At 32.6% G+C, this 25,435-nt stretch overlaps 6 protein-coding genes and 1 long non-coding RNA gene across 19 annotated transcripts; 3 read left to right on the forward strand and 4 right to left on the reverse strand.

Moving 5' to 3' along the window:
* Positions 1-61: 61 nt before the first annotated feature.
* On the reverse strand, positions 62-3,461 carry LOC136783163 (adipocyte plasma membrane-associated protein Hemomucin-like). The gene is made up of 4 exons (XM_066743075.1): positions 2,903-3,461; positions 2,468-2,673; positions 2,096-2,381; positions 62-2,014 (listed from the first exon to the last, which is right to left on the reverse strand). Exons 1-4 carry the CDS (start codon positions 3,010-3,012, stop codon positions 874-876), a joined length of 1,743 nt encoding a protein of 580 aa, XP_066599172.1. The 5' UTR covers positions 3,013-3,461; the 3' UTR covers positions 62-873.
* Positions 3,372-4,707, forward strand: LOC136783170 (uncharacterized). Of its 6 annotated transcripts, XM_066743090.1 has the most exons (5): positions 3,596-3,640; positions 3,748-3,806; positions 3,865-3,880; positions 4,233-4,351; positions 4,466-4,707. In XM_066743090.1, exons 2-5 carry the CDS (start codon positions 3,798-3,800, stop codon positions 4,703-4,705), a joined length of 384 nt encoding a protein of 127 aa, XP_066599187.1. In that variant the 5' UTR covers positions 3,596-3,640; positions 3,748-3,797; the 3' UTR covers positions 4,706-4,707. The 6 variants fall into 6 exon arrangements, with proteins under 6 accessions (XP_066599183.1, XP_066599188.1, XP_066599186.1 ...); XM_066743086.1 differs by lacking the exons at positions 3,596-3,640; positions 3,865-3,880 and adding an exon at positions 3,372-3,506 and having other exon boundaries at positions 3,771-3,806; XM_066743089.1 differs by lacking the exons at positions 3,596-3,640; positions 3,865-3,880 and adding an exon at positions 3,442-3,506.
* A 206-nt stretch (positions 4,708-4,913) lies between these two features.
* On the reverse strand, positions 4,914-8,953 carry LOC136783159 (putative leucine-rich repeat-containing protein DDB_G0290503). Of its 2 annotated transcripts, none has more exons than XM_066743063.1 (6): positions 8,738-8,953; positions 8,036-8,632; positions 7,839-7,969; positions 7,509-7,758; positions 7,319-7,434; positions 4,914-7,214 (listed from the first exon to the last, which is right to left on the reverse strand). In XM_066743063.1, exons 4-6 carry the CDS (start codon positions 7,652-7,654, stop codon positions 4,915-4,917), a joined length of 2,562 nt encoding a protein of 853 aa, XP_066599160.1. In that variant the 5' UTR covers positions 7,655-7,758; positions 7,839-7,969; positions 8,036-8,632; positions 8,738-8,953; the 3' UTR covers position 4,914. The 2 variants fall into 2 exon arrangements, with proteins under 2 accessions (XP_066599160.1, XP_066599162.1); XM_066743065.1 differs by having other exon boundaries at positions 8,036-8,358; positions 8,428-8,953.
* Positions 7,704-8,327, reverse strand: LOC136783127 (uncharacterized). Its single transcript, XM_066742988.1, has 3 exons — positions 8,036-8,327; positions 7,839-7,969; positions 7,704-7,721 (listed from the first exon to the last, which is right to left on the reverse strand). Exons 1-3 carry the CDS (start codon positions 8,325-8,327, stop codon positions 7,704-7,706), a joined length of 441 nt encoding a protein of 146 aa, XP_066599085.1.
* On the forward strand, positions 8,916-17,558 carry Rme-8 (receptor mediated endocytosis 8). Of its 2 annotated transcripts, none has more exons than XM_066743056.1 (15): positions 8,916-9,001; positions 9,088-9,499; positions 9,595-9,862; positions 10,126-10,971; positions 11,273-11,641; positions 11,701-12,111; positions 12,194-12,759; positions 12,837-14,814; positions 14,907-15,485; positions 15,552-15,981; positions 16,062-16,558; positions 16,640-16,825; positions 16,889-17,029; positions 17,108-17,348; positions 17,423-17,558. In XM_066743056.1, the coding sequence occupies exons 2-15, from the start codon at positions 9,432-9,434 to the stop codon at positions 17,536-17,538; spliced, it is 6,696 nt and encodes a 2,231-aa protein (XP_066599153.1). In that variant the 5' UTR covers positions 8,916-9,001; positions 9,088-9,431; the 3' UTR covers positions 17,539-17,558. The 2 variants fall into 2 exon arrangements, with proteins under 2 accessions (XP_066599153.1, XP_066599154.1); XM_066743057.1 differs by having other exon boundaries at positions 17,426-17,544.
* On the reverse strand, positions 13,786-24,759 carry LOC136783160 (tyrosine-protein kinase receptor torso-like). Of its 5 annotated transcripts, none has more exons than XM_066743067.1 (15): positions 24,465-24,759; positions 23,485-24,348; positions 22,622-22,810; positions 22,380-22,506; positions 22,083-22,264; positions 21,859-22,018; positions 21,216-21,718; positions 20,874-21,108; positions 20,637-20,809; positions 20,422-20,560; positions 20,272-20,345; positions 19,990-20,204; positions 19,777-19,914; positions 19,506-19,697; positions 13,786-13,897 (listed from the first exon to the last, which is right to left on the reverse strand). In XM_066743067.1, the coding sequence occupies exons 2-14, from the start codon at positions 23,587-23,589 to the stop codon at positions 19,523-19,525; spliced, it is 2,415 nt and encodes an 804-aa protein (XP_066599164.1). In that variant the 5' UTR covers positions 23,590-24,348; positions 24,465-24,759; the 3' UTR covers positions 13,786-13,897; positions 19,506-19,522. The 5 variants fall into 5 exon arrangements, with proteins under 5 accessions (XP_066599164.1, XP_066599165.1, XP_066599163.1 ...); XM_066743068.1 differs by lacking the exon at positions 13,786-13,897 and having other exon boundaries at positions 19,472-19,697; positions 21,216-21,473; positions 21,552-21,718; positions 24,465-24,758; XM_066743066.1 differs by lacking the exon at positions 13,786-13,897 and having other exon boundaries at positions 19,472-19,697.
* LOC136783172 (uncharacterized) lies at positions 21,595-23,089 on the forward strand. Of its 2 annotated transcripts, none has more exons than XR_010824227.1 (4): positions 21,595-21,734; positions 21,851-21,889; positions 22,331-22,455; positions 22,630-23,089. It is a non-coding gene; the product is annotated as an uncharacterized lncRNA (long non-coding RNA). The 2 variants fall into 2 exon arrangements; XR_010824228.1 differs by having other exon boundaries at positions 22,331-22,570; positions 22,630-22,721.
* Positions 24,760-25,435: the final 676 nt, after the last annotated feature.

Genomic DNA, 25,435 nt, shown 5'->3' on the forward strand with positions numbered 1-25,435 from the left:
GATGCCTTAAGTGAGAAGTTAATTTAGTTTTTTGTAAAAGTATAATAAAACATCAAAAGAATACTCAAATACTCAGGAAAGATTTTATTATTGAATTTTAAATCTTTATAACCTTTGTTAACATTATTCAATATATTATGAAACTTACACACACTCTATAATTAAATCGGCAACTGAATAAACATCATAAAAGACCAATTTTAGACCTTAAAATTAACACAGCAGCGTTTATTGATCCTATTGCTCGATATATTTATTTCTATCGACTCTATCGTAATGTCAGTAATATATATATGTATATATATTTATATATATACATATGAGTAAGAGCCAGATTATATTTTTTTTTCTTTAATTGTTGCGTAAATTGTTTTGCAATCAGATCTTTAATTGTTTTTATAATTCTTTTGCATTCTCCAATGGACTAAGATTTATATGATTGTTAAACAAAGAAACAATCTTTAAATTTTATTTTACCAGACCAGAATTTGTGAATAATTAAAATTAGAATATATGTAAAATACATACACTGAATATCTAAGTTTTATATACGCATTATATTACACGTAGAAGTTTGCAAAAACAACAATACTTTTTACTTTACATATATTTATATCTGTTTTAAATCACAGTCTCTGATTCTTTCTTCTCCTTTCTCATTACTCAAACTCTTTTTAAATATTTGGAAGAAAATGAAAAACCCGTTATGTGTAGCTCTGCCTTAAAAATAAGAAATGCATTTTACAGGCTTATGTCACAAATGGAGTGATATGTGTAATATAAAATTTTTAAATTGATGGAATGTAGTTTCAGAGCGTAGATTGATATAAACATCGTAAGGGTATTGGTTTTTGTTATTAAAATTATTTTTTTTTAATGTTTACTGATTGATTCTTTCTTTTGTTCAGGAACTTTTGTATTCTTAACAGGCTTTTGTTCCGATGATTTAGCTTCTTTTTCTATACTTGGTGCTTTGGATTCTTGCATTGGCAGTACTTTTGATTTAGTACCTTCATCAACTGGCATAGATTCTTGTGCTTCTGTTTTAACAGCTGGTTTTACAGATGGTTTTGGTGTAGTTGACTTCTGGATAGGAGCCTTTGTAGGTGGTGGAGTAGTAGTTGGGGTGATAGAACTTGGGGGAGTAGTATTTGGAGTAGTTTTACGTTGTGTTGTTGGCGGGGTGGATTTTTGTGTCGTTGGTCTTGGTGTTGTTGTAGTAGTAGTAGTGGTAGTAGCACTAGTAGTAGTGGTAGTTTGTGCTTGTAGTGGTTTAGATGCAGCGGAAGGAGGTGTGTTTGACGTTGATATCTTTTTCACCGTTGCTTTTGCTGCATTTCCTGCCCTATGAACTTCACGCTCGATTCTAAAATGTGTAGCCGTTCTTGTCAGCTCAGGAAACACATCTTGTACTTGAGCTCTAGCTATGTATTCAGCATAAGGGGAACCAAAATATACATAATTATTATGAATAAAAGCTGAGCTGACGGAAGTAAGGTTATCATTTGAACCATAAGCTGTCTCTATAACATTTCCATTTCTACCAAATCGTATAATAAGAGGCATATTATTGCTCATAAAACTAAAAGCCTCAAAGGAACCCATTGCATGAATGAATTTTTCTGCAAAGACATTAGGGTAAGCTTCGTGGAAGTACTTCATTGGCAATTCAATAAGCCACAATAGTCTGACCAGCATTTTTCTTATCAAAGGATGAGGCATCAAAGTTTGGGTCAGTATTGGGTGATTCAAATCTGCATAAGCGACTAAACTGACTAAGAAACCACCTTCACCATCTGAATGAATGTTATCTGGTAAGCCAGGAAGACCTTGTGCGAAAATTGTAGATTCGCCAGCTCCTGGACCTTTCAGATGGTACTTTCTAACACGAGATCCAAATGTTTCTGATACTAATAAAAAGCTCTCATCATTGCTTAATATTACTCCATTAGCAAATGCAAGGTTTTTCAATAAAACTTCATTGGTTTTCTTTGCAGCATTATACCGAATAAGCCTAAAAATAAAAGAATTCAATTAAAATCCATTGTCATAATTTTAAAGTAAAAACTAGATTGTTTGTTATAAGAAAATTTACCTTCCAGAAGGATCAGCTAATGATGTATAAACACCATCATAAAGTTTGAAATCTGAACTTGAATCAGTCCAATAAATATCTCCATTATTAGCTATATCCAAACTATTTGGAGTTTTTGGAACTTTTCCTTCAATTGGCTTAGAAATGTCAATTATTTGTTGATACTTAGACTGCTTAACATCAACTTGGAATACTCCATGGTATGCATCAATTACATAAAGATCTCCATTCTTATTAAACTTTAAACCTAATGGTCTTCCACACTTATCCTCTTGCCAATAACCATCTAAACAAAACATAAGTAAAATTATTATCTTCCAGTATTATGATCTAAGTATAATAAGAATATAAAACTGTTAATCTTTCACCCACCACATTGTTTGCCAAATTTAACAATTGGCACAATGTCATTTTCAGTAATTTTTATTACATAACCACCATGTATCCCACTATAAAGTTCGCCATTATAAGAATCAAATGACTCTGCACCTTTGAGTTTCCCAGCAAAAAGAATTTCTGCATTATCTAACCGTTTATTAGGGCCTAGATGGCCATTAAATTCAAAGGTTGGTGTTAAGCTGAAACATAGTTATTGCATAAAATATATTGGAAATTGACAAAAATATCAATGGTTTAATAGGTTTTAACCATTCTTCAACAATAATTATAACAATATTATGTACAAAACTTAAATTTAAAAAATGTCGATTTTACCTGCCACTTAGATATTTTTTCTTAAAAAAGTTAAGTGTTGTATGTATAAAATACAAAATGCGTTGAGATGAATAAAGTAAAATATGAATTTACCTTATTTCGGAGAATCGTGCTTCTGGTGGAAGACCTGGTATAAAAGTAATCAAAGCTAGTGCTAGTCCTATATAAATTACAGAAGTGCCTACTGATTTTAAGAACCCCATACCTCGAACGAGTAAAAAATTTAAGTGAGAGTCCAAGCGATTAAGAGAACTAACCTAAGGAATGATTGCTAATTGCTTGCAAATTGCTTAATGCGCTTGAAGTTTATGTCTTCGTACTTAATAAAACTAAAAAAACCTGAGTATAACTGTTTCTGTATATAACGGCATTCAGAATCTTCAGTATGCCAATGGCGGCTTTTCGTTACCGTTGAGGTATCTTCCGAAACTTAAGAAAAATTAATTGCCACGTTGGCTGGAGGAGCAGAACTAATCGATATTCCAATTTAAAAATAAATTAATTTACATATTTCCACTTAATTAATTATCTCAAATAGTCCAATGCTCAAACGTCATTTGTGGCCATGTGTTATATCATGTGTGCATACTGCATAGACGCTACAGCTAGTACACTACAGAATGCTACAACAGACTACATCTACTTTACACGACATGATTATGACTGAAGCTGTATTGGCTCATGGCTGTATTGTATGGTAAAGATTGGGCGGGAAGAGAAATGCTGTATTATTTACACATAGCACACATATGATATGTATTCAGGATATTGTGTGTGTAAACTGAACTAAGCTGTGTTCATATTAATATAACATTTTACATTCTCATCCGTGTATGTAAACAAACTATTTCAAACTGTAGCTCTCCTCACGTTTCTTTTTAAAACCTTTTAAAAGTTTAAAAATTTAAAGATCCTATCAATGATTTTCTTTTGTTAAGAATTAAAATTATGTCTGATCAAGGGACCAACTTCGAAGCAGCTAAATCAAATGTTGAAGGTTAGCTTTTAAAAAAATAATAACTAATTTCTGTCTTGACGAGGTACGATTGTTTCAGATTTCGCCTATTTCAGGTAAATCACTTAGTAGGGATCTGATTTGAATTAAATTTACTGTAGCTAGTTATAATCTTTTATTCACTTTGCTTTTTTTTGGTAGCTCCAGAGTTTATTTTTTTCTTTTTCGTTATCAATTTACTTTAAGCGCATAGCATATATATATACAGTATTCGTTTGCATAATCATACTCATTTTTAATTTTGTCTAAATATTTACATTTTTCATTGTAGAAATTGAATGAGTGATTGCTGAATAGATGGCATTTCATAATATTTCACAAATGCGACTTTCAAACGTCAACGCATAAGAAAAAGCTAATATTCATTTTTCACGTCTTTTTAATTTGTTTATATTAACATCTCTACAGATGACCTTGAGCAACAGTGCGAGGATGCAGTTTATGAAGTTTGCGATGCAAGAGAGCGTTTTCCAAAATTATGTGCTAAGGAATTGGCTCAATCAATTAAAATTAAAAATGAGATAAATGTAATTATTAATTTTTATATTAATCAAAATCTGCTATAAGAAAATAGTGACATTATTTTGGAATATTGTAACTTGTTTTAATATAACTTTCTATTTATAACATTTCTTTTGTAGATGGCCGATGTTAAGCCTGACAATACGGACGTACCGTCGTTTCATGTGTTAAATTTGACAAAAGAAAAACAATCAGTGTTTCATTTACCGCTACCGAAAGATACAACAGCAACTGATATTTTCAAAATGAATACAACACTAAAAGAAATGTCACATAAATTAGATGATTTAAGAACAGTTGTTGAGCAGCTTGAAAAGGAAAAAACTTGTGAAACTAATAAATATTTGAAGAATATTTAATAATTATATGTACAATTCATATATTTAGGTAATTAAACTTTAACAGTTTATACAATATAATGTTACAATAATTTATTTTACTTGCAACTCTATTGTATCCTAATAAGAAAGTTGCATATTTTCCCTTCCCCAGTATTAACTAACATATGCTATAAAAGAATATGAGTTAATCAATTACTTATAATTTAAATATTATTTAATAGATACCATTAGTTCATACATGTCGTTGTAGAGGAACTTTTGCCTAAAATATTGGAAATACTTTTTGTACTCATACGTTGAACTACAACCTTGGCACCCCTTGTTATATCTTGTATAAATTTTAGCATTTCTATCCTAATTTCGCTATTTTTTAATTCTTTAGTATTAATAGATTTTCGTTGTCGTAAACTTCTTTGACTGTGATTTGCATTCTTTTTTTGCTGCTGTAGCATTTCATTAAAAAAATCTTCTGTGATATCTTGCAATTTACTTGGTAAAACAAAGTCCTTATTGAGTACATAAGTTGTACCTTTTGTCAAATATTTCTTGTTTACAATGCTATTATCACGTTTTCTGATACCTAAGTCTGTTTTATATACCAAAGAGAGCTCTGATTTAATTTGGTTGTGAGTTTTCAATGCTGATGATATTGTAGAAGAACTATCCATTAAAATGTCTGTAGTTTTGTTATTGTTACCTACTATAGTTCCTCTATGTACACTTTTTTCTTTGGATGTTGAGGGCTGAGGTTCATTAATATTGCCTTTATCAGTTTCTGATACTGTTGATGCCATTATTGCATTTCTTTTAAAACAACTGTACTTTATTATTTCTTGCAAAGCAGGTGGTATTTCATTTGTATTAATTATCTTGTCTGATGTTATTTTTGGCACCTTTGACTTACTACCATTAGAATTATTTGGAGCCTTTAATTTGCTTTTACTTTGAAAATTTGTTTTATTAGATAAGCAAACGTCTTCCACCAAAGTTTTACAGTGATTTTGTAAAGAACTTGCTCCCTTCTGTAGCATTTCCATATAATTATTTTGTACAGATTCTTTTGTTTCAATATCTGCAATTAACATATCTAAATATGATGACGAGGAATCATTAGAAGAGATGTTACATTGGAAGGCTTCAGGTACAATATCTTCATCCTCATCTTCCTCATTTTCAAAGTCACCAAATTCCATTTTTTCATCACCCTGAAGATCTTTATCAAAGTAATTTCGTTTATTCTCTACATGAATAGCTTTATTATTACGATAATCACTTATTATCGGGTATTCTTTGCTACAAATGTAATTATCTATGGTATTTAAATTTTTCAGAAAATTATGTGAATTTCCAGTAAAACATAATTCAGAATCTTTTCGTTTATCCAAAATATTATCAGTCTTTCTCCTTTTGGCTCCAGAAAATTCAATTTTAGTAATTAAGTTTTCTAGCCTGAGCAAACTGGAATTCACAAGACATTTTTCACCTTCTTTTGTCTCTACTTTCTCAGAATTTTCTAAAACTTCATCTACCTCTAATTTAGTCTTTTGCTCAAGTACTGACACTGTATCCTGATCTTTTCTAATTGTAAACATTAAACCTTCCATGACTTGATCTGTAATATTTGACGAGCGCAAATAGTTTTCTTCAAGAAGAACTTTTTTATCCAACTCTTTTAATTTCTGTTTACGTCGATCGATCTTACTTACTTTATACTTTGCATTGTCAACTTTTTTATTGCTCTCTTTATTCAGTGAATCTACTCTTTTCTCCTCATTTAAAATAGAAGGATTAAAGATATTTTTTTCTTTACAGCTCTCTATCTCTTTTTCTATAAGATATTGATACGGCATATTTGCCGAATCTAGGCTAGCATCATCGGTTTCTACAATACTTTGATTGTCATCTATATCTTCTATGTTATCTGTTTTTATATTATCTTCATGCAGAGACATATTTTCAGTGGATCGTCTGGATCGAAGCCTATCATTTGTATCGTGATTGCTATTGTCCACGGAAAATTCTTTTCCTGAACATAAATTATTTTCAGAAATCAACGGATTATTTACGATTCTCTGACTTTTAGGAGAAACAGATATAAGTTCATTTTTTATTGCACAATTAAAACTTTTAGACAGTTCGCTTTTATCATCAAGTAAGTTAATATCATTAATCCTGTTTGTATACATAGAATCGTTTTTAGACATTTCTGTAACTAAAGATTCAATTTTCATGGTTGAAACAGTACCTGTTGAGGATCTCTGTATATCTGAACCAAATATTTGATCATCTAATTTTGAAGATAGAGAATCTTCTTTATTGATGATTGAAACATCATTTTTATCATCTAGATTTAACAAGCTTGAATCCTGTAATGTTACTGCATATCCAGTATTAGCAAGTAATCTTTCTGGAGAAGAAATAATTTTTATTGTAAGAACAAAAGCTCTTGAGAATGCTGAAACATTAGTTCTTTCACTAAATTTTAACATTGCAAACATTTTGTCTTGTCGTGTCCATGATGTATGGTCTACATTAAATGTGTTAAAAAAAATATTCATTATACTCTTGTTTTAAAGAATAAATACTATTTATAAAATTGCAATAAAAACAAATTATTTTTTTAAAGGATACTATATGTGACCAGAAGATGTTTTGTTTCAAACTGTTGACCTTGTTTAGGCTGGCATTTAATTATTCTTCTTATAATTTTCATTAATTCTCTTGTATAGTCAAACTGTTTTTCTGCTCTGTAAATTATTAAATCTTTCTATAATTTTCTTAATAGGAAAAGTAAAAATTGTATAAATAAACAATGTCATACTTAAATGCACGGCAATATTTAAAAGTAAATTTATAAACATTTTTCCTATGGTAAAACCAGTATGAGCCAGGTATAGTTATTAGAGATTGTTTTGTCTGTTGTATATTATCATTTTCGACAGACATTTGTATATGTACACTAGGCATTTTTGCTCAGGTTTTATATTGCAAAATATAGGAATTAATCTTGTTGTCTCTATCCCTTCCACTGATTCTTTAACAACAAATGTTAGATAGTTTAAAACTCTTTGCTGAAATAAAAAAAAATGAATTAGATAAATTAAACAATATTTTTCATAAATGCCAATAATAAACTAGACAATATACTAACATGTATTATAACCTCATTAATAAATACATCTTTTACTGTACTCCATGCTAAGAACTCACTAGAATTATAACTTAATAATGGTCCTTTAGTTAAAACGTATATACCTACTGATTCAATTACTATTAGAGTGTCTGTAACAAAAAGTATTTTTATAGCTTCTATTTTAAAATAAAGTGATGGAAAACGATTATACTCACCTTTGTTTCTTGCAACAAAAATATGTTTATACTTCAATAGAATGACAAGTGCAATAATGGTAAAAAGGAATAAACATGTATTCGTATACCATATACATTGAACAGTAAACAGAAGTAACAAAATACCATAAAAATATAATAATGTTTCACTTTGTAAATCAAATTTTATAACACCGTTTGTATCTGTTGTAGAGCATTGATTTTTAGTTTCAGTTAGTTCGATAATATTTCCATTGACGCTTCTAAAAATAATCTTTGGAGACGTCAAATCATCACTGGATATGGAAGACATCAATAGCAGTTTATTTATAAAAAGAATATAGCTGCAAATTGTAAACAGAAGAAGTATGTATATGACACAGTTGTAATTATTTCAGAGACGCGGAACCTACGGCGCATTTAAAAAATCAAGGTCTTGTTCTAAAATCAAAGAACAAACGCCACAAATTTTCTTTCTTCTTTATTTATAGCACTCAGAAAAGAGATAATAAGAAGTTAAGCGAGTTGAGTCAAGGAAGGGACTCAAGGGCGGCAGACAGAAAGCGCCGCTGAAGTAAACATGGGTAAACTGCGTAAACTGAAGGCGTCTGAAGGTGTCTGAAGGTAGTAATTGCGATGCGATGTATGGCTTTTCCTAATTTTTCGATGCATTTAGAAACCGCTTTGAAAAGAAACCAGCGCTTTTACTACGCGCGCGCTTACATATGTAAAGCCTATGGCACACTATGCTGGATTTCGTGCTAGAATGCTTGCTAGATTTGTGAGGACCAATGAGATTATTATATTTAATTCACAACTGAATCATCATTGGTCTTCACAATTCTAGCAAGCATTCCAGCACGAAATCCAGCATAGTGTGTGCCGTAGGCTTAATAGAATAGTGAAAATATAGAAAAGTGATGTTTGGCAGCCCGCAGCAGAGACGAGTGGCGTCGAGTGGTCTCAATTATAACTGGCACTTGGCAGGTAGCAGAACAACCACAGTACATACACAGTCACACTCCCTCTTGAGTACTTCATACCTCCATGGCGTAACCCAACTCTTTTTTTAGCTTTTTATCTAATGCAGAGACATCTAGAAACAGCTGTTCGTTAACACCCCCCGACTAAATATCATGGCTGCTCCCAGCCCAGGCCGACATCAGTTTCGTCGGTTTATTTAAAAAGTGAATGGCTGAAATTAGTGCCTAAAATTTTTTAGTTATAGCGAGAAATAAATAACAGCAATACTGGCTTGATAAATCTTTATTGGAAATAAATGTAATCTAGAAAATAATTCTTAATATTGATACAGTGAAAGTCTAAGGTATATACTCGTTAAATGCTGGTATTTCTCGGCCTTTTGTTTAGGTACTGATTTGAAAGATATATTCATTAAATTGTTAGGCATGAGACAATGATGCCAATAAAGGACAATCAGGATGTGGCTTGCTTTTTGGTTACAAAACACTCGTGGAAAGGAAAGTATGTATTTATCATATCTAGTCTGTAGAATGAATGCCTTTTTATGAATACTTCTTTTTTCAAGTTACAAAAATAAACATTGATATTTTGTCTAGGTATAAGCGTATTTTTTCCATTGGATCCATGGGTATAACAACGTATAATCCTAATAACTTGGAAGTAACCAACAAATGGGAGTATTTTGATTTTATAAGCGTACAGCCTATGCATAAGGGTCAGTTGGGCTTGAATGAATTTAGCATAACAATGCGTAAAGAACGTAAAACTGATACCATGAAGTTTAGCTCTGAGCACAGAGATTACTTGTTAACAGAGGCCCTTAGGTTTAGAAATCAATTTGCTGAGAAGCCTAAAGATACTGCTGTAAGTTAAGCTAAGTGATTCCTGATAATTCAAAGGATTCAATTTCATGAGATTAATTCAATATCAGAGCAATCTTGTTTCATACAATGCAGTTCATCACAAACACCCCTTCATCAGTGTTGTCATAAATATTAAATTCATTTTTTTTTAGATGCTTTTTCCAAGAACAGTACTAATATGATGCAGAAAAAATTATGCTAACTTTAAAATTAATTAGAATATTAAACTTTAATTTGAATTAAAAAAGTTGTATGTTATTTCAGAGGTACCCAGCTTTTAAGCATCATTGGTCAGATACAAGATTGCCAGTTGACCTTGAAATAACTCCATATAGTCTAGACCAACTAGACCCAGCAACTCATATGGTATTAGCAAGCTATTGCTTTAAAGATTTTGAAGGAATTGCCACTGTTAAAGATTATCCTCATGGATTTGTAATAGTGTGCGGTGGATTCGGCCGGCTACATCTTTTTGCTTCGCAACACATGGAAGAGATTAAGAAGAAACTGCTAGATTCCGCATTTAATAACCTAGGAATCTCTATAAAAGTTCTTTCAACACCTATAAGGCTTGACGATTTTGTTGCACAAAGATTGGGAAAGTTTAGCGGGGATGAATTTATAACCAGTGTATCGGAGTTTACCGTGCACAAACAATCTTCAAGGCATTCCGAGCCTCCACGAAGAATTCTTTGTCTATCGGACACGTGTCTGTTAGAAAGAGACCCGCAAACTTATAATATATGCACTTTAAGACCGCTATCGGATATTTTCGCATTAATACGTGATAATGAGAACCCTCAATTGTTCACTATTCAGTATTTAAATGGGCAAATGCGTAGTTATACCGCCACGGATAGAGATTCCTTGCTAGCTTCATTATTGGACGGTGTCAGAGCCTCGGGCAACCGAGACATACATGTTCGGATGTATCCGATTGCTCGGGGCAAACGCTTGGGTCCTCTAAATTTACGAGTCGACGGTGAAGTGGAAACGATTCACGTTAAATTTCTGCAACAGACTCCTGGGGGTAGAACATTTTCTGAGATTCTTGAGAGATTCAATGCAAATGTTCCCTATAGTGGCCTGAATTTTCCAGTAACTCAAGACGTAAGATTCATTTTCTATTAAATGTAACAAATACTTGTACAAACATTTAAGCGGTTGTAGATTTCAATTGTTCACTTTAAAGTAGAGTCAGTTTAAGATTCATGAAAAGATTCCTTAGGCTTTGTGCTTGTAGCTGTTTTGCACAAGATTCATCTCTCTTTTGACCTTTTGGCTTTTGGAATGATGAAAGTTTGAATTATATTTAGACTCCCTTTCTTCTGTCTAGGAAGTAACACCGCTTGAATGGACTGTACCTACAATAGAGCTTCACGTATACAGTATGGTGAATGAATACTTACAGGGACTATTTGCTGAGAATAAGGAAAAACTTATTCTGGGAGCGTTACAAGCTTTGGTATCGAAAGATATGGAGACGAGTTGCGAAATAGAGGCGCAATTTCACGCTTTGCGAAGGCTGCTGGCGAACAAAGTTGGTTTTACAGCCTTTACAGTTCTTCCAGGATTTAGAGAGGCTATTGGGAGCCGTGTGGTGAAAGCATTAAAGAAACAAGACTACGCTATTGCGCAAGCAGCCATCGATTGTATATGTGCTTTAATGCAACCAATGCACAACGATTGTGATCTTAAGCAAGAGCAACTTAACAAGAGCAGCTTGCTTAGCAGTAATAATTTTCTGGAAAGCTTACTAGACATGTGGATTAATCATATTGTAAGCTTTGGAAAAGAAGTTAATTCATATAATTTCTATATGCCTTTTTTTCCTTTCAGAATCATGGCACCGGTGCTCTCGTAGTGTCTGCAATGTTGGATCTTTTAACATTCGCTTTATGCGTTCCATATAGCGAGACAACTGATGGCAAACATTTTGATAACCTCTTAGGGATGGTAGCCGCTAGAGGTAGGTCACTGTTTAAACTATTCCAGCATCCCTCTCTGGCCATTGTTAAAGGTGCTGGATTGATAATGAGAGCGATAATCGAGGAAGGTCCTCTCGAAGTCTCCGAGAAAATGCAGGAATTGGCTTTGGCTGAAGGTGCTTTACCTAGGCACTTATTAAATAGTTTGTTTACCAGTGGTGGCGATGGCAGATTATTGACTCATCGGCAATTATGCAGGCATTTAGTTGGATTATGGGTCACTGGACATCCTACAGCCATGGGATTACTCAAAAGAATAATGGTTAGTCTATGTGCTATATCTAAAAATATTGTATCAATGAATAATATATGCAATATTGATTAAGTTCAATGGGTAATTACAGCCAGTTGGATTACTTAATTACTTAGACTCTGAGGAGCAAGTACCTGATGCATTTATAGAGGAGGAAAGATTGAACAATCGCGATAATTTGAAAATTGCAATAGACCATGCTGCTAGAAATAAGAAAAGTCCACAATGGATGGCGATAGAAAGGCAGATGCGAGTTTTAGAGAAGCACGTGGACAATGCTCTTCAGCATTGGGGAGCTCGTGTAGGCATAGAGCGTAGGGAGAAAATTAGGGAACGACCGATAGTGCTACGAAAACGCAGAGAGAGAATAAAATCTGAAGCGAATTGGAAATTGTTTTATTATAAATTCAATCAGGATCACTCACTGCCTAATTTGATTTGGAATCATAAGACTAGAGAGGAGCTGAGAACCGCTTTGGAAAATGAGATTCGTGCTTTTTCTTCTGACAAGGATTTATCGGGAGGAACATTGATTGCTTGGAACCATAAGGAATTCGAAGTACAGTATCAGTGCCTGTCGGACGAGGTAAAGATCGGTGATTATTATTTAAGGCTTCTCCTAGAAAGAGATAGTCCTGACAGTCCTATTAGAAAATCGTAAGTATTTTAATAATTGAAATTGTGTCAATAAGTATTATTGCACATTTAACATCCTAATACCATTTATTTTACAGATACGAATTTTTTAATGACTTATATCATAGGTTCTTACTGACTACAAAAGTTGAAATGAAGTGCCTTTGTTTGCAAGCGATGACTATAGTTTATGGTCGCTACTACGAAGACATTGGACCATTTTCTGACACAAAGTATATAGTAGGTATGTTGGAGCGTTGTGTGGATAGAATGGAACGCGATCGTCTAGTTATGTTTATACACAAGTTGATACTGCACAGAAGAAATGTAAAGGACATTATGGATCAGAATGGAGTACGCGTACTCGTGGACCTTTTAACTCTAGCCCATTTACACACATCCAGAGCGGTAGTACCGACGCAAACTAATGTAATAGAGGCAGGTCCAAATCAGGGATATGTGTCTGAAAAAGAATGGTACTACAATGATGGAGATAAAAGAAAAGGACCGATAAATTTAAACGACTTGGAGAAACTTTATAGTAGCAATCAAATTACATACAAAACTAAAGTTTGGGCGCAAGGAATGGATGGCTGGCGAATGATATCTCAAGTTCCACAGCTAAAATGGACTCTAGTGGCTAGGGGTACTGCTGTCATTAACGAAAGCGAATTAGCAACCTTGATTTTAAACATCCTCATAACTGTCTGTGAATATTATCCTAGCAGAGATTCCGACGATGCCGTCATCAGACCTCTGCCAAGAGTCAAACGCTTGCTGTCGGATTTACAGTGCTTGCCACATATTGTTCAACTCCTTTTGACCTTTGACCCAGTTTTAGTCGAGAGAGTTGCTACTCTGTTATGTGAAATTATGAGAGACAATGCTGACGTATCGAAAATTTATCTTACGGGCGTTTTTTACTTTATATTAATGTATACAGGTTCAAATGTTTTACCAATCGCGAGATTCTTGCAGTTAACGCACACGAAACAAGCTTTTAGAGGGGATGAAAACGTTTCATCCGACATAATGCAGAGAAGTATCCTAGGCCAGCTGTTACCGGACGCCATGGTTAGCTACTTGGAAAATCATGGTGCAGAAAAATTCGCCCAAATTTTCCTCGGAGACTTTGATACACCGGAAGCCATCTGGAACTCTGGAATGAGAAGGATGTTAATAGAAAAGGTTGCTACCCACATAGCTGATTTTTCGCCTAAATTAAGAAGCCACACTATGTCTCGATATCATTATATTCCAATACCCGCCGTGAGATACCCTGAATTAGAAAAGGAGCTCTTCTGTCAGATATTCTACCTGAGACATCTCTGCGATACAGTTAAATTTCCTCAGTGGCCCATCCCTGAACCTGTAAAATTATTAAAAGATGTCCTGGATGCTTGGAAAAAGGAAGTGGAGAAAAAACCACCTGCAATGACGGTAGAAGAAGCTTACAGAGTCCTTGGTTTGACTAGCGGAAAACAACACGATGAAGCAATTGTCAGAAAATCTTACTATAAGCTAGCTCAAACCTATCATCCTGACAAAAATCCTAATGGTAGGGATATGTTTGAGGCGGTAAACCAAGCATACGAATTTTTGTGCAGTAGAAATTGTTGGTCTGCTGATGGACCAAATCCGGATAACATCGTTCTAATTCTTCGAACACAAAGTATTCTTTTTCATCGCTACAGCTCAGAACTGGAGCCATATAAATACGCTGGGTATCCTCAATTGATAAAAACGATCAAATTGGAAACTGACGATGAGAGATTGTTTTCTAAATCTGCTCATCTGCTGACTGCAGCCAGTGAGTTGGCGTTCCACACTGTGCACTGTTCAGCTTTGAATGCGGAAGAAATGAGAAGGGAGGGAGGCTTAGAAGTTTTATTAGAGGCTTATTCTAGATGCGTTTCTGTTCTCAATAAATCCAGTAAATCTAACGACGTAGCAGTCCAAGTCTGTATGCACATTACTAGGTGTTTTGCTGTCGCAGGATCTTTCAGAGGATGCAGGGACAAAATAACCGAATTGCCGCAGCTTATTAAGGACCTTTGTAGAATTCTTCATTTTAAGGTATAATTATTTTTTTTTCCGATATTTTTCTTTGATTCGATTAAAACAAATCAGTAAAAATACTTGAATTGTAAACATTATTATTTTTACAGCATTTAACAAAATTATGCTCCATTGCTACTGAGTGTATTTTCTCGTTGGCAACAGATAGTGTTCTTCAAATGCAGCTTCTGCAATCTGGGGCACTTTGGCATTTGCTGCTCTTTATGTTTAATTACGATTATACTCTAGAGGAAGGTGGAGTTGAGAGAAATCAGGATGAGAATCAGCAAGAGGTTGCCAACAACTTGGCCAAATTAGCAGTTCGTGCTTGTGCCAGACTAGGAGGTTACATGACAGGGGAAAATGTAACTCCTGTCAATCCTATCACGGTCGCTGCTTTAGAAACTTTATTAACGCCTTATTTAGCTCGGCAATTGAGCAAAGACAAGCCTGAAGAGATTTTAAAGACATTGAACTCAAATTGTTCTAATCCATACTTGATCTGGGACAATGGTACTAGGGCTGAATTAAACGAGTACTTAGAAGTCAAGAGGCAAGAGAAATGGCAGGATAACGCTGATTTTACGCACGATTTCAATGATTTCAAATATAGCGCGCATTCCGGAGAATTAATCATTGGTGAAATATTTGTTAAAATTTATAACCAACAACCTACTTTTCCCATCGAGGTAATTTATCTTTAATGACAAAGTACAGTATAAAATATATGTAATCTAATTAACTGATTTTTTTAGAATCCAAAAAGTTTTACTATAAATTTACTGGAATCTTTGTCAAAATCTTCTGAGTATTTAGCCTCAGTGGGAAGTGTATCATTATCAAAAAAGGACCAAGAAAGAGTAATGCACATTATTATGTCTTTGGAAGCTTTAAAAAATGTGATAAAGAATAATCCAGGAATCGAGTTGCAATGCATAGGTCATTTCAAACTTTTATTCGGTTTTCTGAGCTGCAACAATTTCAAGCCTATTCAAAAATGTGCTTTGGAAGTTATTAGCAATGTTACGAAAAATCAAGAATGTGTTAATGATATTGCTGCGAATGATGTAATTGTTCATTTATTGTTATGTTTGAATAGTTTGAAGGAGTATCAAATTCTTACTTTAGAAACCCTTTATGCCCTTATGAGTTCGACGAGAATAGTGAAGGACGCTCTCAACAAAGGCAAGTATTTAGCAGAATGTTTAATTCAAATTTGTTGTCGGGAATATTAATCAATCTAATTATTTTCTGATTAATTTTAGGTGCTGTGATTTATGTTTTGGATTTATTCTGTAATTCTAGCAATTTACAGGTGCGAGAAGCAGCTGCTGAATTGCTAGCTAAAATGTCCTCTGATAAACTGGCTGGTCCAAAAGTTAAACTGGATCTATCGAAATTCTTGCCACGATTATTTAGCGAGGCGATGAGAGATGCGCCAAAGCAATGTGTTCATATGTTTGAGACTAAACACGAAAATCCAGAATTAATTTGGGATGACGATACTAAAGCTAGAATATCGAGAATAGTATCCGAATTAAAGGACGAACATTACGCAGCCCAAAGAAGGAATCCCAACGTAGTCTTGAAGTTACCTGATACGCAGAGCAATATTGATATGGTAACGAACGAGCCAATTGTGGGCGGAGTTTATCTGAGACTATTTATTTCTAGTCCAGCTTGGGCTTTAAGGAAACCTAAGGAATTCCTCAGCGAGCTTATGGATACTATTTTGTTACTGATGTCAAAAGAAAAACCTGACGTAAGTTTTGACGTATGGGAGAAAATTAAGCAAAAACAGTTTGACCATAGAACTGATTGTATGTAACAATTCAATTTTTAGCCCGATATGCTTGAGCTAACGACACAAGCTTTGGTTTGTTTACTGCAAGCACAACCAAATTTAGCGGACCATGTACCATCGCTAGGACATATTCCAAGATTATGCAGACAAATGGCTGTACATAACGGTCAACCGTCCATTTACAAAACAGCAATTTTAATTTTACATCAGCTGGCTCTCAGTGAGGTAAGGACCAAAGGTCGTATTAATTACACCAATAAAGTTGTTTAATCGAATAACTGTTTTTAGATCTGTATATCGTCAATCTGTCAAACGGAATGTATTAGTCCACTGAAATATGCCATGCAAATCAGAAAAGATATGATCGCCGTAGCTTGCGAAACTTTAAACAGATTATTCGCAACTAATGAGGACAGATTGATTAAACAGGTATAATATTTTTTTGGTAATGGTGAAGGGAAATTCTCGAATCTTATTATTAAGAGTATTACATGAAACTATTAACAGGCTTTGGAAGCTGATATGGTGCCCTTCTTATTAAATATACTTGAAGGGCGATTGGATATTCCTGACAACCCAGGTACAACAAAAGCTCAAATAGTAAAAGCTTTAAAAGCCATGGCTAAGAGTTTGTTATTGGGAGAGAAGGTTAACGCGATACTAGAACAATCCGGGGTTTGGTCCCAGTATAAAGATCAAAGACACGATTTGTTTATTTCTAATACTGTTAATGCGGGCTATCTCACAGGTATTTTTTATTCGAATAATTAAAATTTACTTAATAAGGAAAATTTAAGAATTATCTTTTACATGAATTTGTAGCAGCCACGCCTGTTTCCGCTGGATATTTAACGGCAGGTCCGAGCACAAATTTGATAGCGGGTCCACCCCCAGTGGATAAAGAAGATAATATAATCAATAGGAGTGACAGTATCTGATACAGATAGCATCATAAACGGTAAAAAGTATAACAAATTTACGAGACTCTTTATTATAGTCTTTTCTGTGATTTTGTTTGATCTTGATGAACAAGTTTCTCCTGGATATTTGAACTTCTTACTGAGATTACTACGAAGCTGAGTTGTTAATAGTTTGGCTCTGTTTAAAGTCTGAGATTTTTGTATTGTATCTGGCAAAAGATTATTCGATCTTCAACGATTCCATCCAATCCTCTTCGTGCATTTGATAACAAAGTTTCAAAAACTGAAATAGAAAAATTAAAAGGAGCATATGTCTAGTTGTTACGATATGCAAATTTCTCTGTGATAGTGTGCTAAAGCATGAAAAAACGCATGTACTAAATCGTATTCTGTGATCGTGGAAAGAATTAGAAGAAATTCAAGATTTCACAGAACCATGTACGAAAATTTGAGAATCCAGCAATTATTAATCATGTGAGGTGAACGCATGATTTACTAAGGGTCGTATCCTTAACTCAGCCGCTCCTTAAGCCCATTTGTAAATTGCCGTAAGGAAGCCTGTAGTTAACAGTCTTATAGTCAATGTAATGATGTGACCACAACCATATAAGATGAGCTTTCCAGTTAGACTAAAGATCGACAGAGCGTGACACAAATGCTTTAATATGTGTCACCTAGACTATAGTGTATAGTGTTTTTAGAATATCTGGAAAGCATTCCAAAGTTATTATTTTCAGTCATTATACTGAGATTATTAGCACATTCCTAACTTCAGTATACTTTGTTGACTTGGTAGTAAAAGTCACATAAATTTCTTTTTATTTTAAATCTGTAAAAAAATGTTTTGAATATATACAATCTAATGATTATAGTTCATTAAAGTAATTTTTAACAGACAGTTACTGTACATTGGCTACGGAGAAATGTTTTTTTTTACTGCAAAATACGCCTAGGTATTGTTTATAAAACGTTGCAGTTACTTTGTATATAATCTTTCTGTGATGTTTTTAGGGTAAACTGAAAATGCAGATTATTGGGCGATATTTTAATTTAAAGATCGACCTGCACACTGTGGCAGCCTAATGTATTTGTCATATAATTTTCAAAAGTGTACATAGAGTTAATGATGGAAGGAAATTATACATTGATATCAATGTTAATATCATTTGCCTAGGATGAGTCCCACTAGAAATCATTGTAGCCCTAATTTGAGGTTTTTTACAGGAGCTCCTTCATATCAATCATTAGGAATGTAAAAATCCTACACTTCACTGAATCTGTAAGATTTGGAGTGACAGCAAACTTTCCATCCAAAAATTGTTAGGAATTCTTGATGCTCCAGGTCAACGAGTCGACATTTACAAGGCAATAGAAAATTCTAAAAAGTTCCTTTGACAGCATACTCGTGCCTAATATTACAGCAGTAAGAGATGCATAAACCGCTATAATCAGTTCCTTGTAGATCTCATATGAATACATTTTATACAGTAATGCTGAGAATTTTTTATGAGCAAAGTTGATAATAAAAAGCTCGGCCCATTATGTGCATTCTACTATACAGAATTTATAATCAATCAAAAATTTTAACAGACCTTATAAAGTTGATTTGTTTATTAGCTGTAATATAAGAATGAACAAAATGTGAATAAAAAAAGTACGAGTTATCGACTCGTTGATACTGTCGTTTAAGGCGAACTTTTAATTAATAGTAGGGCCTATTGGCCCATAATAGAAGGGTATTCATGTCTTACAGTGTGCAATTTGTACTATATGCCAATAAATAAATGCAAACTAACTTGAGAAGAAGCCTATGGTTAGTTTCTTATATTTACATATATAGGAGTTTTAAGATAGTAAGATATTGTACATACACAAATATGTATATGAAAGAAATTAAGCTTCATATTATTATATATCTATAAGCCATAACAAATAAATGATTTTGCACATTATACTCTCTGGTAAATATTTCTCTTGATACTCACTCAATAACTTATTTACTTTATTTCGTAATCATCAATTGGTAATAATCTCTTGGCTCTTGCAATACTTCATTCAGATTTAAATATTTATTTTTAGAATGGCAGCCAAGTAATTCATCTAGACTATGTTTTATCATTGTGAAAGATGGTCTGTTATGTGGCCTAGCATCCCAACAGGATAACATTAAGTTGTATCTGCATAAATAATAATGGTTTAATTTTCACATAAATTGGTAAAAAAATTTATAAATAATTATGAGAAAATTTTATATACAATTCTATGCCACAGTTTAAAGGTCTTTCCATTCTATAACCAGATTGGAGAAATTTTAATAATCCATTTGCTGGGATTCCTGGATATGGGGAGCCACCCATTGTGATTATTTCCCATAACAGAATGCCAAAGGACCATCTACGATAAATTGAAGAATACTTTGTACTACAATGGAAAGAGAAAAAAAAATTAAGTATTTTAAGTTAAACTTACACATCACTGTGAGTGGTATAAACTTGGTGAGTTAAAGCTTCAATAGCCATCCACTTTATTGGTAGCTTCCCATTGCTACGTTTTCGGTAAACATTCTCCTGATAAATATCACGACTGAGACCAAAATCAGAAATTTTTACGACTCTATCAACGCAGACTAATACATTTCTAGCTGCCAGATCTCGATGAACTATTTTGTTAGAGGATAAGAATTCCTGGAGAAATAAAATTAATATATTAAATGAGAAGCCAAAAATAAATTTTGTATGAAAATTTATTTACCATTCCAGTAGCTACTTGTCTTGCAAAATTAAGTAAATCAGCAGCTGTAATATTCTCGGTGGAATGTTTAATATCTGAGAAAGAAAAGAAAAAATATATATTATATTTTTTTATCTTAAAATTAATTGGTTGTATGCGAGATAATCTTGCCTTCTTGAAGATCGTATAGTTTATTATTAACAGATGAGGATGTTTCACTAGAATTATTTGCTAATTTTGCCATATTCTTTTCTGAGAGCTGCAAATTTTCTTCGTGATCAACCAAGACATTAATCACTTCTTCCCAGATCTTAAATTCAAATTATTTTAACTTACAATTGATAAATGGATGAAAATTTATTTTCAAATAAATTATTTTCTTAAACCTTTTTTAAATAAGTCTGGAGATCTCCTTTACTACAAAATTCAACAACCAACAGTGGTCTTCTGCTTGAAGTGTAGCATCCAATTAATGAGACAATATTTCGATGTTTTCCAGCCGATTTCATTATAGAAATTTCGTGGTGAAGGCTTTTTATGTCCTCGATGGTAGGATCGTCTGGAACAATAAACATTCAAAATAAAATTTTTGACATTTTTCTAAACAGCTATTTTAATCTCACCATTGAGTGTTTTTACAGCAACTTGTATAGTTTTCCCACACTTAATTTTTAACAAGCCCAGCCTGACTATCCCATAAGCTCCACTTCCTAAAATATTTTTCATTTCTAATTGATTAGGATTCAATTCAAATTTATCGCTAGGTATTTTATCCAACTCTTTGCCACTAGATTTTTGATAATCCTCCACTTGCATTTTCTTCTTTATTTCATCCACAAGATTTTTCTGACCAAAGCCCTATAAGAAAATTACGACAATCAATGAAATTACCAAAATCAGTCAAATCTTAAAGAAATAGTCGTAGCAAAAAAATAATGAAACCAAATAAAATTAAATAAATTCACCTGAAGGTGAGTGTATTGTATATTTTTATCATTTCTCTTTGATTGCAAAAGATAAATTGTTGCTGCAGTGATAATAATTACAATAAGTATTAGGAAGGCAATAATTAGATTGTAGCTTGGAGTATTTAATGCTTCATTCTCAATAATATTTTTAAAAATTATAGTTTTTGGACTAGTACCACCACCAGATTCAGCAATTATACTGACTTGGTAATTTATTTTCAGTTCGATCATTGGAAAAAGGGCCTCAGTCACATTCTGGAAAGATTGCTGGATTAAAAACCAATTAGATATTAAGAGTGTGTATAAAAGAAGATTAATTAATCCATTACTGACTCCAGGTACTGTTAAATAATATGGCTCATTTTGCAAATAAAACGGAACAATTTGTATAGTAAAATTATCTGGCAATAATTCTGGCTGACTCCAATGTACAAGAACGTCGTACAAATTGTTCTCCTTGTAATTCTCCTTGACGACCAATCCACCAACTTTATTTGGAGCTAATTATGGAAGAAAGTAAAAAATCTTATATATTTAACCAAGTGAAATTAATTTATCTATTTAAATCTTCGACAATCGTCTTTAAAAGTTATAGACAAACAGTTTTATAAAAATGTTTTTCTTTCTTTCAGCAACTCACCGCAATAAGAGAAATTGAAATTCAATCCTAGGCAAGTAGGAGTTATAAATGAAAATGGAGTTTTTTCGCTCATAGTTCCATGATTATTAACCGAAGTTATAAAGACAGTGTGATTTTCATTGTAATTCAAATTTTTCAAATTTATTTCAAAGCTTTCTGGCTGCAATTTTTTCTGGATCAAATTAAGCAAAAGATTTGTATATTTTAAGAAACATCAATATTACCTGTATCAAGGAGAAAGAAATTAAATTATGTTCCCTAGCCCAAAATAAAATATCGTAATTACAGACTCTATCAGAGGGCTCAAACTTAATTAAAGCTTTCAGCTGCTGAAAATTATCTTCATCCTTTTTCACTTGCTGCAAATAAATCTTGTCTTTGCTAATTGGTTTTGGCATATAGTCGCCTAAAAAAGTGTATAGTATTTATGCAAAATTTATTAATTAATCAATCTATTTTTCTTATTTTTCAGCTTAAACGTACGAAGGAAATTTTGAGCTAAAATTTCTAGAGGGGATTACTTTTGTACGTTCTGAACCAGTTTGATAGCTCCGATTGGGAAAAGCCATTTTTTAAGACTCTTCGAAATTTGTAGCGGTAATTCTGATCGGATGTTAAGTTAGAAAATATTGTGAATCTTCCTGCTGTCTAAAAACGATTTATTTCAATAAAATTGTATTTTTTATGAAATCTGATATTTTTATAATATCGTGTATGTATGTATTATATTTTTAATAATTTATTATATTCATAAATTGTTTACCATTCTAGGTTTGGCCCATTGACTTTCGGAAATGCTTTGCTCGACAATAAAAATTCCTGGATTGTGCTCGAACATTATAGCTCTGGAATTTTTGCAATGCAAAACTGGACTGGCATTTGCGCTGATATTTAATTCTGTTTCAATGTCGAGACCCGTCGTTTTCCGATTGCAAATATTTCTGCATGATTCCTGAGGAGCAGCAAAAAGGAATTACGAAATTTGAAATGAGTGAGAAAACCAATAAATGAAAGTTAAAAGCTAGGTAATGATAAGGAGCTTAAATCCCAAGAAAAAAACAGAAGTTTTTGAAGCGGAAACGGAGAAGGCAAAATCGAATAAAATTTACTCGCTGAGATCAGCGCATAAGGATAAAATGTAGATTGGAAAAATTGTACATTCAAGCTGTCTGCATTTATGTATATAAACTCTGCTTTAAAGTATTCCATTCTCAATGGTGAATCTTTGTTCTATAAACTTAACTTTATAAATGGAGGAAAATACATTGACATTTATTTTTATCCACTTGTGTCAATAAGCCTCGACTGAGACGTATATGTTATATAGTACTATACTAATATGCCTGTGATATTGAAGAATTCAGCAAGCATGAAAAACGATAAGCTAAATACAGTAAGATAAAAGTAAAAAAACTTTTCCAGCAATGAAAAAATCTCAATGTATTTTATTCCTACCGCTGTTCAATTCAAAAAGAGTGTCCAAGATTTTTAAAATCATTTTTTCCTTCAAATATTAATTAATAATTCCATTTGATTATTTAAATAATTAATTTGTTATTTGTTTAATTTAAATTGTTCTATTTTCGATTTCTTCTCACTTTACGTTGCTGTATTTTCTATACTCACATTTCGGCAAGCCTTTAAACAATTGCCGATTTCCAAAGCGTCTTCCAAGGACGAAGCATAAATTGTGATTATATAAAAAATCAGCAAACTAAATACTGACTTCATTTTTCTTGAAACGTATAAAATTATTCACAAAAAGCCTCACTTATATTTCTCATGTTTCGCTTTTGTCAATTTTCATGTAAAGAATTGTTCTTAACAATCACACAGTATCTCTTAACGCAATATCTTTGTATTATAATTTAAATCTTATGATTAACAGACACGTAAGTTATTACTTTAACGAATTCCAATTGTGCGACGAATTTAGGGAATATCTTTTTAAATGGAGAACGAGCTGTTTCTACTTCAATATCACGATTTATACTACCCGCGTTTGGTACTCCAACAATTTTCACAAATTTATCCCCTCCTTTTCTTATGGTAATTCAGTCTTCAATTTTACATAACTTTTATCTTACTTTGTTATATATACTCATCGCGCATTTTAGAAGAAGCGAAAAGATAATTTAATAAGCAAAATATATTTTTTCAGTAATATATTTCAATCAATGACTTGAAGCAGACAAATTCGGTTAGAGTAAAAAAGTAGAAGCATTTATTTCATTATTGATATATTTAAATCATGGCCTTTTCATGTAATTGTTACATCAATTGTTTCAATATTTTTTTTAATTTCTTTAATAATAAATTTATACAAAGTTTTGTTAATCAGCTTCATTCTGAGATAATGAATTAAACGTTAAATATAACATCCTTTTACTTTGTACAGTTTGCATTTATGTAGTGAAACAGAAACACCAGGAAGAAAAGAGTCACTCCAAGAATATTGCAGAAAATTGCAAGCTGGACGTCTGTGATCATCTAGAAATTCATTAGTAAAGCATTTAAATATAACCTATAAATGTCATTTTTCTAATAATACAAAATTTAGAGCAGACATGTGAAAAATGTAAATGTATAATTGTTGCTAAACTCACTTTTCTATATTTTATTAGTTTAGGCAAATTTTCTGTTGATTTTGTTTCTTTTTATGTATACAAACGAGATAAAACCAGGTCTGTTAAACGCCTATCGTGTCAACAACGAAAATAGGGAAATGGCCTTGCTGGGAATGCTGGGTCCGGAGTTCCGGACCGGTGTCCGGACTCCGGACAGTGTCGTGGCAGTATGGATGGACTGGTATGGACTATGATTATTGGCTGGCACCAAGCCAATCCGCGTTCGTTTTTATGCTATTTAGTATTATTTCATACTATAAATGTATAGGTGTGAAGACGAACTAATTCATACACATATATATATATTTTTAAATATAGATTAAACTATTAAACATTCGTTTTATAGAATGTAAAATTATTTTAATTTGTGAGAAATATAGGCTAAATCATATTGAATAATAAAGCAGGAGTTTTTGTAAATTCTATTGTTGTTTATAACTATAATGAGAAAAGTTTTCCCTTGTTAAATTAGTTTACAAACGATTCTATTCGGCAGGATTCACTTTAAGATTTTTTTCCAAACAAACCTTAAATCTATTTGTTACCCAAGCACTACATAACACTTGCATAATTTTATTATAATATATTGCTTAGAGTAAAGGTCCTTATATTTATCATGCTACGCAAATATACGTCATATTTATAATATTTACAGTTAAAAAAGTCTGACTAAGCCCAATGCGCTTCCGTAGCTTCGGCAGTTATCATAGGCACCTCAATTCTTATACTTTGATGCAGCACTAAAAAAATTAAGAGCTCCAACTGTGTGTTTTGCGAAAAATAAATAATTTAAGTACTCGATCTTACATAATGATATATTTGCCTGAAAATACCTAAAATACTGCTACTTTTTTACGATTAACAAACATTATAAATGATTTTTTTCTCTTCGTCATAGGTACGAGTATTTGAATATTAAATATATATTTACATATATTTAAAAAACAATG

The sequence above is a fragment of the Prorops nasuta genome, unplaced genomic scaffold (assembly GCF_024137725.1).
Source record: "Prorops nasuta isolate Cenicafe-Biocafe unplaced genomic scaffold, Cenicafe_Pnas_1.2 PNAS00032, whole genome shotgun sequence".
NCBI lineage: Eukaryota > Metazoa > Arthropoda > Insecta > Hymenoptera > Bethylidae > Prorops > Prorops nasuta.